The 16,063-nt window shown below is 40.4% G+C and overlaps 1 protein-coding gene across 1 annotated transcript in view; it reads left to right on the top strand.

Moving 5' to 3' along the window:
- Positions 1-16,063, top strand: part of TENT4B (terminal nucleotidyltransferase 4B) — a 69,237-nt gene that overhangs the window by 34,600 nt on the left and 18,574 nt on the right. Inside the window, exons 2-5 of the mRNA XM_006273209.4 lie at positions 79-202; positions 10,293-10,339; positions 13,099-13,219; positions 14,108-14,215. Coding sequence (XP_006273271.2) covers positions 79-202; positions 10,293-10,339; positions 13,099-13,219; positions 14,108-14,215 — 400 coding nt within the window. The remainder of the gene's footprint in view (positions 1-78; positions 203-10,292; positions 10,340-13,098; positions 13,220-14,107; positions 14,216-16,063) is intronic.

Here is a 16,063-nt window from a genome sequence, read left to right as displayed (position 1 = left end):
ATTACACAGATTTTTTTGGTGGTGGTGGTGGTAATTTTTGTTGGATTTTTCTCCCCCCTCCCCTCTCTCTATCTCCAGTCTTCACGAGGAAATCATTGACTTCTACAAATATATGTCTCCTAGAGCTGAAGAAGAGAGGATGCGAATGGAAGTGGTGAATAGGATAGAAAATGTTATTAAGGAACTCTGGCCCAATGCAGATGTGAGTAGGACTTGGCAGGATTTTAAAGCTTTATCTCTTTATGATTTTTTGTTCATTTATTGTAAACAACTTTCTTAATTAAAAGATCACCTTTTCTAATGATAATAATGATAATGATATTAATAATTACTATTATTACTGCTGTTAATATTAATAATGATGATGATAATGTTTTCTAGCAAAATATAATATACAATGACACTTTTTCCCTGGAAGCAATACAGTTGAACATGGCATTTTAAAACAATACAGGAACAAAGGCCCTGTCCTAAGGATCTAAATGAGCTATACTACAGAAAAAGAAAGGGCATGAAATGTTATTAAGTTTTCATATATTTCATATATTTTGTTTTTTTTTATACCTGCAATATGTTACTTAGGAGCATGAGGTTAGGCATAAGTGCAGAGGTAGGTTGGTTTTTGGAGGGGGTAGCTTGATGGCCATAATGATATAAGACCGGGTCAAACTTTTAAGCCCCTGGAGGCCACACTAGTGGGACTGGTTGCTGCACAGACCACACCAGGCATCCTGTGTGGACACTCTTTTGACCACTGCACTGCTCGGCCATGCAGGCAACTCTTCGCTGCTGCTGCACTGAGCACCCCTCTCCCCACCACTGCTCTGTGCAAGTGCAATCCCTTCCTGCCACAAAATGTGCCTGCATTATACCCTGGTACTCAGCCCCAATTTCCTCCTCTCTTTTCCCACCACTTCCCAGCATGGCCCAGACTCACCCTCAGTTCCCTGTGCTGCTGCACTGCCCCACCCCTTGGTGTAAAGGCAGGAAGAAGCAGTGGAGTCTAGAGCAGGGGTTGTCAACAGGGGTTGTCTGGCTGTATGTCACCCCTCCCCTTCACATCCGGCCACTGGGGGTACACTGCCTCATGTATGGCTGCTGGGGTTACACTGATTCAAAAAGGTTGAAAACCCCTGGTTTAGAGACTCCAGCTGCTATGCAGCCAGAACAATTAGAGGAGTCGTGGCTGGTTAGGAGCCTGTGGGGCACATACATGTTCTGTTTTCTCAGTTTTTATTTTTAAAAATATTATATATATATCCAGGAATTTTTTGGGCTTTATCTTTGAAACATAAAAGCCAGGATGATCAGGATAAAAGGAAGAAAAGGAAAAAAATTGGTTTAAATCAGCAGTGAGGGAGTAAGGCTCCTGGGACTAGGGAAGGGGCAGGGGGAAGTACGTGGTACAGCCCATCAGCCGCTCCTGCGGCTGCAGCAGGGAGCAAAGTAGGGGGAGCTGTCAGTGGGTGTAGGGCGCGGGGTGGGAGAGTGCAGTTTTTGCTGCTACACATCCCCTGGGAGGGCTGTGGGCTGGGGGGCACGTGCCCCCAGATCAGCGGTAGGAAGCACATGGCACCGCGCCCTGCCTTTCTTGCATGGCTGCAATTGCTCCTCTCCCCCCTGCTGCAGCAGCCTGCTGCCAGGCTGCCTTGGTGTTTTTTTTGGGGGGGGGGGGTAGTGGCATATGGCTGGATGTTGGAGGGTGAATGAGACCTGACCCCAGCACTGGCACCTCCCGCCCTGCCTGGGGTCAGAGCCGGGAGCCCAGCACCCCCAGGCAGCGGCTGCAGCCCTGTGGGCTTATGTGGAGTGGCTGGGTGCAGTGCCTGCCGCAGGGAGTGGGACTAGGTTCTCCCTGCTGCCCCGCCCCCCCGCGGGGCTCGCAGCTCCCAGTGCCCGGGGCAGGGCTGAAGCTGGAGCCGCCAGGGTGCAGCTTGGACCTGCTTGCCCCGGGATGGATTCCCATGATGTGTCCTGCCTCACCTGGGGTCAGAGACAGGAGCCCCGCGCCTCCAGGCAGCAGCTCCAGCCACCCTTCCCTGGCCCCTGCTCATCTACTGCCATGCCACTGCCCCCTGCTCTGCAAGCAGCTGCTGCCACCGCTCCTCCTCTCCGGCCGGCTGGAAATCTGTGCCTCAGGTAACTGGCACAGTGGCACTTTTAGCTTACTAGCACCACCTGTTTTTCAGTTCAATTCCCTGTTTGCCGACACAAGTGGGGAATGGCCCATTCCCCACTCGTGCCAATTAACAGGGATTTGAACTGAAAAACAGGTGTAAATCAGTAAAAACTGAATGACTTAATTTCCGTTATCAGTGAAAATCGGTAAAAACTTAGAATGTGCAACACTAGGCATGTATTACCCCTTTGTGCATTGGCAGTTGTACAGCCCTGATATATGAGATACTGGTATAGGCAAGCAAGGAAGAATCCAAAATTAGCAGATACATCTGTTAAATTGTAATATGTAAGATAATGAATATAATTAAACAGACCTGTAAAGTGTCCTGTCACAGAAGTTTTTGCAACTCCAGTACCTTAGATCTATGGGTCCATGAAGTAAGTCTACTAGCTAGGGTGGAAGAATATCTGATGCAACATCTACAGATCATGTTTTAAACAATCTCATATCAGATTTGATTTCTCAGATTTTTTTCAATTGAAAAAAATGTTTTCTTTTTGTAAATAGCTAATGGGCCTAGTAAAATAGTGGGGGGAAATGTTTGGAATATATAAACATTTCCGTGTTCTTTATCTAATTTATTTGTAAATTAGCATTTATCCAATCATAAAACTACCTGAATACTACAGATTTTTTGGTTGAATAATATTTTTGACAAATGCTTGTGAGATTAATCAAATGATGTATTGTTGAACACTGTCTTCAATATGTTTCCTCTACCTTGTATCTTCCTATGTTTCTTTTAATCTTGTTTCTTTTCCTGCTGTTCCTTTCTTTCTCTCAAACCTTTCTGCTCCACTTCCTCATTTAACTTATCTTGTTATACTTCACCTCCTGTCATCTGACCTTAAGGCTTTGAAGTCTAACCAGAATCCAGAGGACTGTGTATATTTAACTCATGCAGATATATAAACAATGAATGGCTCCTCCGCTTAGGGACAATACCTGTGCAAAGCCAATTCTTATTGTCCTCCAGATTCTGGGAGATCAGATGGCTGGAGTTTTCTATTCTCAATGGAATGGACATAGTATAAAAGGGACTTGAAGCTTTCTGCTGGGGGAAAAAAAAAGGTAGACATGTCTTCCAGAACCATGATTACTCATGTATCCTAATGCATATATGCAGGCCACTGTTGACCCCAACACTTGGATAGGTCTGAGAAGTAGCAGAAACATTATCTCAAGTGCCTTTCCCGATTCCAAATACAAAGAAATCTGTGATACTGGAGAAAGAACCCCAGATTAGGAGATCCTGTTGGAGATGCCCCCTGGCAGAACCATTTCCAAAGGAACACATTCCTCTGGAGGTCATGTGTTTTGAACAATACAGTGGGATGCTCCTTTTGTAGGTGTATCATATCCAGCTCCTAGTCTTGAGTGTGCAGTCATTTGCATCTGCTGTGTTTATTTGTAACCACAACTTGTCAGATCTAGAAGATGGTAATACCCCCACTACTAATGTGCTAAGAAAAAAGAGTAAAGGAATTTTATGCCTCTCTCTCCCTTTTTTAGAACTTTCTTATGGTTTACGTAATGATTTTTTCCCCTATATTGTACTAATGTCTGTCATATTGCTTGGGTCAGATCCAGTCTACGGTTAGACTTGGCATCTAAATATAGCAGATCCAGCAAGTTGCCATACTTTTCTATGCTTAAGAGAAGAAACGTGCATGTTGCTATACCAGTGGTTCTCAACCTTTTTATACTTGCAAAATGTCAGCTTTTAGTTTTCTATCTTTTCTTGACTACAGAAAAATAATAGAGCAGTTTTTATGTTGCAGAGAATTTAGAAAGATCATAAGTATGGATTTGTGTGTTTAATCTCTGAGTTTATCTTGTGAATCAAGTTTGCAAAACTAGCAGTGCTGACACTGTGGTACCCTGTGGCACCCTTGAAAAGATTTTAAGGCACCCCAGAGTGCTGTGGCACCCTGGTTGAGAATCACAGATAGACTTATAGAAGAACAGGATTCTAGCCCTGTTCAGATATTAAAAAATGAGCCTGGCATGTGGCTAATTGACTGACGTGACTTGTATCACTGTTAGTGGACAGCCCTATTTGCTTTTTCCAGTCATTACTAGAAGAGCAGTGTGCTTGCTATAGCAAGTAGCTATTTCCTGCTAGAGATCTGGGAAGGCTTCTCTCCTAACACCTGAAACTGAAATCCATTTAAAGTTCCCAGTGAAAAGAAACAAATCCACAATCTGTCTCACACTATAGGTGGGGGAAGAGGCTGTGATGCCAGGGGAATAGCAAGAAAAGGATCTAAAGAGGGAAGACCCAGACCTCTTCTGTTGGGGTTGGAGGATTATACCTGTATATATAATACAGTATGCGGTTTTATTCCAGAAATTAGTTGATATCATGGTAGTTTATCTTTTGTAATGGAGCGACAAGCATTTTCACTGTTCTCTATATTCTTGAGGCTTTCACAGAATAAAATTATGCCACCAATAATTTTGCTCTCCAAACCAACAAAATTGGGATAGTTCACAGCAATATTAAAGGAGATGGATTAAGTAAACCGATCTTCACACGTAGGGCTTTCACTTTTCATACTTGTTCTTGTATCTTGTTAGTAGTAACTATAGTTGTCTAAAGAGACTGCAGAGACGCTGCTTCGTGGTGTCTGAGTTTATCCTTGTTCCAGAGGGATTGGGTTTCTGGCAGCTGGCCACTTGGGGGGGAGTGGAAGGGCAGAGATTTGTGGCCCACAGATTGCAAGGTTGCAAGCTGCGGCCTGTGCCGGCAAAAGGTTGCCAACCTGCTGTAGATGATAGTGTAGTGTTGCAGCTCGTGGCTCGCAAATTATTGCTCTCACATTTTAAAAACTTTACATATATTTCCAAATTAAGATGTTGAGCGTAAACAGATTAAAACTTTAAAGGATTACAACAGTAAATTCATTACATAAAATGCAATTTAGAAATCAATATCACTTCCTCTACCAATTGGATATTAATTCTTTGTGTTCGTTGTGAGGAAGCTTCAATATTTTAATTAATCACAATTTGATTCATGTAATTTAGCTTTTAATTTCAAATTAGTTGCACTGAGATTTAAATGTTATGTATGATTTGACAGTGAATCACCAGAAGTCAGGTGTAACCACCCTAAATGTATATTACAATCGAGTATGGTTTCTCTTTCCTTGGTACACAATCTTAAACTGTAACTTTATTTATAGAAGTTAGCAATTGTGTCATTTGCTCTCTTACTCGAGGGGAATGTGCTTAGAAGGAAACATTCCTAGCAAGTGAGAACTGTTCTTGGCATCAGCAGAGTTCCACCATAAGAAAGGCTTTAATTACATTGAAGCAGAACAACACGAGTAGTTTAAATGAAGACACTTAAAATCAAAGACTTTGACAAAATGAACATTAAATCTTGCTAGTATCTGAATTTACAAGAGCTCTCCTGTAGTGAAATTGAGGGTAAGTGTGTTGCGTTATCTTTAATCATGCCCAAATATTAGCATAGTCCTCCTTATAGGCCTTAGTCGATATTGCGTACCTTGTGCATTGCAATTATGATAATACCATAGTTGGATGCAGCACAGGAAGTGGAAAACTTAACTCTGTACAAAACAAACAGTGAGTTTTTCTAGAGTTTATGTTGGGAGAGAAGGATTATAAACCAGCTTTGGAAATTTTCCTCTTGGGCCACTGGCAAGTTGAAGATTTTTTTTTTTTTACTTTCAAGCTCGGCATTAACTTGAGAAGTTTGTCAGGATCTGTTTGGTGCATGGGTTGTGTCCAGAAATACTCTGGTAAAGGTTTCCTCAGAAGCATTAGTACTGTATTTTATTGCGTCCATGTCTAAGAATTCAAGGCAGAATACTAAAAATATGTGCACTGAGGAAAAGAAGTCCACTGTGGCATTACATAATATATCAGCAGTTTGCGAACAAAAACCAACATTTGCCCCTATATAAGGTAAAAAAAAATGCATGCTACCAGTAGTACTTCTTACAGCACAAATTTACTGTCTGCACTGTTCTTGTGAAGTAAATCATGAAATGTTTCATATTTGGGATGGGTTAAAGATATAAATGTTGAAGTGCTTTAGCTCTCCTGCCATTTGTTTGATTGTTAAATCAAGCATTGGTTTTCTTTAGTATTTTTTTTTAAATGTTTCTCATATTACTTATTGTTGTGGTGTTGAGAGATAAATACGTGCTGCTCACTTTTCTACAAAGGTCGCATGCATTCCACTGCTAAGTTTCATTCACTGTTTCTGACCAACTTGTCTCTTATTTGTATGCTACAGAATATTTTTCACTCGCAAATGTTTTTTTTGCTGCTATGTGAGGGTAGATTTGGGTATTCCTTTGCTCTTTGGGCCATTTGTTTTACTGTGTAAGAACTTTTTACTCTGTGTTGTTGGCAAAAGTAATGGCTTGTATGGACCCTAGTGGAGTCAGGTAGATGATTTTGTTGATTCTTTAGTACATGGGTTATAAAGCTGTCAAGTTCCTTAAAAATCTGGATATTAGTTTCAGCTGGCTTGAAAGAAGCCATTGCTCATACACAGTTGCTCACTTGTGCATACGCTGCCTGCCCCCCCCCGGTCTCTGAACATAACAATTTACGAATTCTTACAGAAGAGTATGTAAAAATGGCTTTTTAGGGTAAGAAAAAAAAAAAAAAAGGAAAGGCATAGTAACTTAAACTCTGAAAAATACTTTGTTTTTCCAAATTATATATTTAAAATATCATGTCACTTGCAAAATTTTTGTTTTATGTAACCATAAAAATAATACCTTGGGCGGAATAGTAAAATACAAACGGCCATTTGAAATAGCTGAGGGAAACACATCAGTACATGAAATGTGCATCAGAGCAATCTGTGTGTTTCTGTAGGGAGGTCTTGCTGAAGATTAGACAAAGTATGGAGACTTACTTGTTGTACCAGTAACGTACCATAGAGAGTGGGAGCCAAGTGCTGACCAGCCCTTGTACCCTTCTGAGTTAATTGGGGCCATATGCAGACATTCAGTTTCTCTTGTGAGAGTTGCTGGTCTACCAGGAGAAACTGCAAGTATGCAGATGGTTCAGGCTCTTACTCCCAGAGCAAAAATGGCTACTCCAGGAGAAAAGTAACTTGGATTAAGTCACTTCTAGGAGAGTTTCTCCTGGGAGGGGGACTGTCTACACATTCTCTTCTGGGAGATGCTGCAGCAGTCCTCAAGCATCCCAGCGTGCTTTTGCTCCCCTCCAACCTCCTGGGAGACATTCTGTCATTCACTGGACTCTACTGGAAGAGAACATACCCCCTTCATGATTTCCTCATTAAGTAACAGGGAGACATGGGCTGACCCTGGGCATTCTGGATCAGCCAGTCAGGGCTGCCTTGTGCACCGCTGCCATGCTGAGATGCGTGTACAGAGTCCCCCTGGCTGTGCAATATCAGCACTGTTAAGCTGTTTGCTCCTCAGGGTCTCAACAATTAAGTGTTTGTTCAGGGATCTCCTAGTAAGGTTTTTTTTTTTTTTCTACCAGAAAATCAACCCCGGGAGAAATCTTCCAGATAATCTGAACATGTGTATGCAGCCAAAACATGGTTTTGGTCAAACCATATTCAATACAAGTTCACCATGAACTTTTATTGTAAGTAATGATTAAACACAGCTACATCAAGGAGACAAACAAACATAGTGTATTTATGGATCCTTAAGAAATAATTGGAGTTTGTGTTTAGCTGAGACAAGAGAACTGTGTATACCATTTCCCATGCAATTTGGAACAGATTGGATCTTTTCAAAATCCTATCTTTCAAAAATTCTAGAGTTGCTATCTGTAAAATCACATTTTAAAAACAAATGCCAGTTTTACATAATAGAATCATAGAAAATTAGGGTATGTGCTCCAGCCCCCTAGCCATTTTTGTTGCCCTCTGCTGGACTCTCTAACTTGTCCACATCCTTCCTGTACTGGTGTGCACAAAGTTCGACACTGTACTTCAGATATGGCCTCAGCAATGCAGAATAGAGGGGAATAATTACTTTCCTCAATCCACTGGCAACTCTTCGCATATTGGGCTGCATTAGTAGGTTAGCCTTTTTGGTAACAAGGGCACATTGTTGATTCATACCCAGCTTATTGTCCACTGTAAACCCCAGGTGCTTTTCTGCAGAGCTGCTGCTTAGCCAGCTGGTTCCAAGCCTGTACTGGTGCATGGGATTGTTCCATCCCCAGTGCGCAGGACCTTGTTGCACCTCTTAAGATTTCTTTTGACCCAATCCTCCAATTTGTCTAGGTCACTGAATCCTAGCCCTATCCTCCAGCGTATCTGCTACTCCCCCCAGCTTGATGTCATCTGCAAACTTGCTGAGGGTGCACTTCATCCCATTTTCCAGATCATTAATGAAGATATTGAACAAAACCAGTCCCAGGGCCGAACCTTGGGGCACTCCACTTGATACTGGCTGCCAACTAGATGTCAAGCCATTGATCACTACTTGTTGAACCTGATGATTCAGTCAGCTTTCTGTCCACTTTACGCTCCATTCATCCAGCCCATACTTCCTTAGCTTCCCCGCAAGAATGCTGTGGGAGACTGTATCAACAGCCTTGCTAAAGTCAAGGCATGTCACGTCCATTGCTTTTCCTGCATCCACAGATCCAGTTATCTCCTCATAGAAGGGAATCAGGTTGGTCAGGTATGACTTGCTCTTGGTGAGTCTATGCTTACTGTTCCTGATCACCTTCTTTTCCTCTAAGTGCTTAAAATGGATTCCTTGAGGACCTCCATGATTTTTTCCTGGGACTGAGGTGAGGCTGACTAATCTGTAGTCCCCTGGATCCTCCTTCTCTTGCTTCAAGATAGGTACTATGTTTGCCATTTTCAGTCTTCCGGGACCTCCCCCATTCGCCATGAGTTTTCAAAGATAATAGCCAATGGCTCGGCAATCACATCAGCCAACTCCTTTAACACCCTTGGATGCGTTGTATCTGGCCCCATGGACTTGTACATGTCCAGCTTTTCGAAATAGTCCCTAAACTGTTCTTTCACCACTGAAGTCTACTCATTTTTCCCCCAAACTGTGCTGCCTGATGCAATAATCTGGGAGCTGACTTTGCGTGTAAAGACTTGGGTAAAAAAGGCATTGATGATCAGCCTTTTTCTCCTCATCTATCACTAGGCTGTCTGTCCCATTTAGTAAGGGACTCATACATTCCCTGACCTTCCTCTTATCGCTAACAAAGATATAAAAACCCTTCTTGTTACCTTTCATGTCCCTTGCTAACTTCAACTCCAACTGCGCTTCGGCCTTCCTCATTTCATCCCTGCATGCCTGAGCAATACTCTTCCCTAGTTGTGTGTCCAAGCTTATGCTTCTTGTAATCTTCCTTGTGTGTTTAAGTTCACTGGAGTGCTCTCTGATAAGCTGGTCACCTGCTATATTTGCTATTCTTTCTGCACATTTGGGATAGTTTGTCCCTGCACCCTCAGTAAGGTTTCAGTAAAATACAACCAGTTCTCCAGGACTCCTTTCCCCTTCAGACTGGCCTTCCAGGGAATCCCGCCCATCAGGTCATAAAAGCACAAAAAATAATTGAACTAGTAATTTTTTCCTCACTATTTTTACATGGTTTTCTAATGTTTTTTTTTCTCTTTAGACATTGTAAACTAAATTTGAACTTAAATATGAATCACTTTTTATACAGTGATTTTTTTTTTTTTCCATTTAAAAATTTAAATTGGGGGTTTACAATGGAAAAACTAATAAAGCTATTAAAGTTGTTTCATATATAATACTTGCATTAGGAATGTATGTATTTATTTTAATTATGCTATTTGAAATCTACTTACACAAATATTTGTAGGTCTAGTGGCTGATTTGCTGTGTTGTATCACTGTACTGCATTATAGTATTACTGCAATGTAGTAATAATACAATCCAGCAATCAACCACTAGACCTACAGATATTTGTTAAATTAGTTACATGTTTAAATTACTATATCATAAACCCTTTTTGTTCATAATGTGCAGTTCAGGAATATCAACTACCTATAGAGGGTTGCAGTAGTCAAACTTTAATAAACAATACGTCTTTTAGGCGACTTCAGAATTTTTTTAATTAAATAAGGTTTTCTGTGTTTCAGGTGCAGATATTTGGAAGTTTTAAAACTGGTTTATATTTACCAACAAGGTTAGTAGTTTGGTTTTTTTTGTATCTCTCTATTCCAGTAGGGTTTCAGGGTCCTGTGTTCTGTCCAATTATCTTCCGTCTCCTCATGCTGGAGTAATATGCATGCAGATTTAGGAAAATAGTCGGGTATTGAGCAAATACTCTACCCAAGGAAGTTCTGATTTTTTTATTTCACTATCAGTCACAATCATTGCATATATTTTGTATTAAAATACATTCTGAATATACCTTGGCTACATGCCTGCCTTATTTTTTTACTGTAGCATTTCCCTACTTTATTCAGAAGAATTTAGGTGCTTAGTATAGTTAATAAAATAACATTTTAGGTTAACATGATAAACTGTGGATCTTTTGATCTACTTTATTACCCATTAACAGGCATCAAACTTCCTTTTGATTCATATTTTTTTCTTTCATTTCTAGTTGCAAGGTTAAGTGGCCTAGATCTGAGGTTCTCATGTTAAGCGCTCGCTGCTGACTGCTTTTGATTCTGTTTTTCTAAAACAATCTTTGAATATCCTGTTACATATGCTAGTGCCAAGGGTTTAGTTTGATCAGGGCTGTCCAGCTTCTAAACCCTGGGAGCTTCCCACCATTCAGGCCACATGAGTTCTGCCATGTGGTGCTCCCTCCCAACCCATTGCTGAATGATGCACCTGCATAGGTGTCCCTCGCCTCTGTACCATTTGGGCACGGGAGAACGACTTCCCTCCCCAGCTACAACACGTGCCCATGTGGGCGCCCCCACCACTGCAGTGCACAGCCCCAGTTTTTTCTGCCCTGCCTCTCTCAGCCCAAACTCTGGTTCAGTTCCCCATACTGTTGCCCTGCCCCCTGGGGCAAAAGCAGGAAGAGGAGGAGGCCTGGAGTCTCTCTTTGCTGTTGCAGCTAGAGTAAAAAGGGGAACAGTGGCCAGGTGAGAGCCCAAGGGCTGCACATTACTGCTCATGGGCCCTGTGCAACCAACAGGCCACGAGTTGGACAGCCTTGAGTTAGATGATTGGTCATCTGGTAGGGTCTTTTGTGCTGTCCTGAAAATCATGTGTACTCTCTCAGTATGTTAAGTGTCCTGTCTATTCTTGTCTAAACCCAGAAAAAAGTTACTGATGTTTAGCATTGTAACAGGTTCAATGCAGGTTTAGACACAAATGCAGACTGAGACAAGAGTGGTGGTTACCACTTCAGGAAGCCTTTTTTAAAACTCAGTCTGAGAATATCCTTTCTGAAATGTACTGAACATGATCTGTCCTGGTTAGCTAAACGGAATGCAGTTAAACTGGTGCTGAACTTGCCTGTTGCTATTGCTTATTGTCAGCCATAAGTAATTTGCCTATTGTGAATATATTCTTTTTTTACAAATGGTAAGATTCCTAATGGAGTGTTAGTGAATGAACAAAATCATAGAATTTATATATTTTCTTTTTTCTGCCTCATTGGAAAGCAGACCTGAAGTTACAAACCAAAAGGAAATTTAGAATAAAAATGTACCCTGATGTCTTCAAAGGGTTTGAATAAGCTTTCATTTAAGGGAAAAAAGAAAGCAGGGAATATTGTGGTCTCCTCCCATAGTTTGCATTAATACAGACAACTTTTTAATTTTATGCTATTGGAATCCCCACCAGTTTAATTGTTGGCAGCCTGTGATTCCCTTTATATGTCTTAACCTTGCTGATTCTGAAATTTCTGCTCTTTCCAAAGGCCTGAAACTCAATGCAATAGTGGGCAGTTACCAATTATTCAATCAGTAGATTAATCTGTTCCTCTCTAGGCACATACCAGAGAATCTCTCCCAGCAAGCCCAATATACAGCTCAGACTGGACTCCTGTAGATCTCCCCTTTTTTTATGTATGAAAATATTTTAATTGATAATTCTATTTAGGGCTTGCTATCCTCACTTCAAAGGCAAAATTTGGAGACTTAATTAAGACGTTAAATAACTAAATACTTACAAAATTTGAAAAAAATACATATATATTTAATATCTTGGCATTGCTGGGTATCCAGTTTTATGCAAAGTAGGACTGAAACAATTTGTTTTCCCATGTTTCTTTTTCATAGTAGAAGTCAATTAAGAGGCAACAGTTTCACGCTTTAGAAATTCTGATTTATTCACTAAAAGCACGCTTCTTTGCTGGGCTGGAGCAGACAGCTTAGGCCAAGGCTGGCTTGCCCACTGCACAAGGGGTAGGGTTTGTGGGGAAGGTGCAAAGCATTCTGGGATGCTAGGGGACTGAGTTAATTTGAATCTGGAGGGGATCTAGGACAGAAATTCAATAAACCAATTTAACCTAAACCAATGAAGTCTGGTACTACATCCATCCAGGTTTATCTTAAACTGGCTTCAGCCATGTTGAAATCGATGTATGTGCACTGAATTTCTGTTGCTTTACAGTTTTGAACTGTTTCCAATCATTTATACTGGTTTATGTGCAACTTCTGTTCCTAGCCTAAATTAACTGTTAAAGGTCTGAGCTGTTTTCATACTTTAAACTTTACTTTTTGTCACAATTAGTATTATCAAAGTATCTGATGGTTGCTTCCCATCTGATTTTAAAATATATAACAATTGTTCCTTGGAATCCAAAATGTCTTGTATTATTTTGAAGTTTTTCTTTCTTTTATTCAAGGGAATTTACGGAGGAATCAATACTCATGTTACATTTCAGTGGCATACATTAAAAAACAAAGCAAAAGCAAAAAACTGGCATTCATGTATATTTTAAATTAACTATCTTTGCAATTTTTTTCCCCATTTCAGTGATATTGACTTAGTTGTGTTTGGGAAATGGGAAACATTACCTCTTTGGACCCTGGAAGAAGCGCTCAGAAAGCACAACGTAGCGGATGAAAATTCAGTGAAGGTTTTAGACAAAGCAACTGTAAGTTGTTTGTTTGTTTTTCAGTCCCCCAGTTTAATGTTTTTAAAGGGAATTTCTAATTTGGCAAGTGTCCTTTGGAAAATGTCTTGACCCGACATACATTACTTTGCGTACATTCAAAGTCAAACCTGTTTACTTATTAATACATAATACTGTTTTTATTACTACTGACGAGTCAACCAGGCTGTGGCTTATAGCAGTAATTATATCAGCTACCGTATTTATAAGTGTACTTATAATGATTCTGAATTAATTTTTTTAGGGGTTGGAAAGGTGAGGATATTTAAATAGACAAATTCTATCCTGGATGAGAAATTTCTGCTCTGGTTTTTTAATACATAAATAATTCACTCAGTGAAACTCATTCCTGACCTGTTTCTGAAGTGTCGCTCATGTCTATATTTTCTTCCAGTCATTGATAGATTTCCTGAGATTTGTATTTTCTCTTGAAAATATTTTCTGAAACCAAAGGTCTTTATTTCTTAATCATTGTCTCCCTCTGGTGTTTTCCTCACTAGAAATGATACTATTTTGACTTTGCAATTACATGTTAGGGAACCTTCATAAATATTACTATATTATATATAATAGATTTCAAATTAAAAATACTTTGTCTTTGAGTAAAGCATAAATCATTTAAAGGTATGGGCAAAAAGGAAATGAGATCTTATTAATTCAGTGCTCTTGTGATCTTACTGTCTTACTTTGTTTGTTTGTTGTCCCCTCCCTTCCCCCCCAGCCTTCCCTCTGCAAATCTAGAAGACAGTTTGTTTGCTAGTGCAGCTATCTGTAAACCATATTGTAGTATTTAAGTTCAGTAGATCTTGGAAAATAGATTACAGTTGAGATCCCTGTACATTAACTTCAACTTTCTCTTTCCTTTGTCAGGTTCCTATTATTAAACTGACAGATTCCTTCACTGAGGTAAAGGTCGATATCAGCTTTAATGTACAGAATGGGGTTAAAGCAGCCCAACTCATCAAAGATTTTATCAAGGTTAGATAATACTTATAGTAGAACCTTTTGAATTATATATCAATTCACTTTGTAATGAGAATGGAGTCAAAGCGAAATGTAAAATCAGGTGTTCAAACACTGTACTCTTTTATTCTTTGTTAGTGTGATAGCCAAACAAAGGGGCACAAAAAGGCAAAAAGTATGTTGCTGCCTGAAAATTCTGGAATGAAATATTCATGGAAAGTGTACCTCTAGACATATAATCAAGATGATTCATTAGCATTAATATTGAATATATGTTCCCTAGTACCTTGGCAATTCAAGGCTGTGATAAGGCCATGGGTCGGTGCAGAACGTTGTAATTAATTTCGGGCCTGTGTATTAGTAAACGGGGTATTCATTATTTAATGGCTACTTTTAGATGAATCCCAATAGCTTAAAAAATGCTGTTAACAAATTTCCTATTAATGAGTGTTATCCTTGCATGTTATTGCGTAATATAGTTTAATTGTCAAGACAAATAAGAAATGACTTAATATGTGGAGTCTAATTGTTAGGTTTTAATAGGCTTTTTTTTTTTGTTAAAACTTTGCAGTCATTTTGAACTTTCTTTACTCTTCTCCTAGTGAAACATTTAGACGTACATAGTAAATTCCTTGGTGAAGCCAGCAGTAAAAATCTGCTTGTTTGATAGGGCACGGTGGTGTCTTTAAATCTAACGGAATGCTGAGGTTGACTCCTCTAGTGGTAGCGCCGACATCCTTGTTTACTCAAAGCCAAATGGGTCAGTGGGTGAGCTAGTAAATGGGGTCAGTAGCTGTACAAGACGGATCAAACTATGTAAACCAGTTAACTCGATATAAAGCAGTGACTGAACATATTTCTGACTTAATCCCCAGTCTTCCTTTAAAATCTGACCTGCTGACTGCTGTGCATTCTTTAGCACTAGTACCATGCCCCAGGAGCCTTTTGTACTGATAGTTATCTGTAACTATTACAATACCAAAATGAGGTGCAGATCTCTAAATGTTTGACTTCCCTCAGTACATGGCATGTGATTTTGTTTACTGTATTTTGTCAAATACAAGATGACACTGAATATAACATGACCCTATTCTATATTTTCCCTATTCTATACATTTTCCATTCTATATATGGAAAATTTATAAAGTTGTTATAATATTCCAGGTGTGTAGAATCTAATTACTGGAGTGTTGTCTTGAATTCATCCCCCTCCCACTGCTACAGTAGGGAAAATGGTGGCTGCAGGGAGTCAAGTAGCTCCCTTGTCCTCTGCCCCCCATAAGTTCTTCCCCCTGCAGCCTTCCCCCTCACCCCCTTCCACTGTCAGACCTGCTCAGGCTCTGTTCCTTCCCCAAGCACAATGTGGAAGCAAGCTACATGTGACAGTAAGGAGGGGGAAAGGAACAGAGGAGGGCAGAAACTGCACAGGGTAGGGGGTCTTCAACCTTTTTTGGTTGTGTACCCCTGGTGGCCAGTAGAGAATCAGGGAGTCCCCTAGCTGCTTGACGAGCAGAGGGGTTAGGGGGTCCTTTGTGCGCATAGTGGCGAAACCAGAAGTGCCCCTGCTTCTCTGCACTGCTTCCGCATACCCCCTGGGGCCTTCTCAAGTTACCCCAGGTGTACCCCTGGTTGACCAATTGGAGTACTCTGGACAGGCAGGATAAGCGTATTATTATTATAGATGAGGCTTTTTTTCCAATGCTGATTAGGAAGGTAAAAAACCTAGTCTTATTTCAAGTAAATACAGTACGTCTTTGACTTCTAGAAATGTAAGCGTCATGCCTGAACAAGGATCTCTGCAACATACCACTAATTACAACCACAAAGCCTACATAGGTACTAGAACAGGGGTGGGCAAAATAT

Source organism: Alligator mississippiensis, chromosome 10, assembly GCF_030867095.1.
Source record: "Alligator mississippiensis isolate rAllMis1 chromosome 10, rAllMis1, whole genome shotgun sequence".
NCBI classification, from domain to species: domain Eukaryota; kingdom Metazoa; phylum Chordata; order Crocodylia; family Alligatoridae; genus Alligator; species Alligator mississippiensis.
Note: the sequence above shows the minus strand (reverse complement) of the source record. Positions and strands in the feature narration are given on the sequence as shown.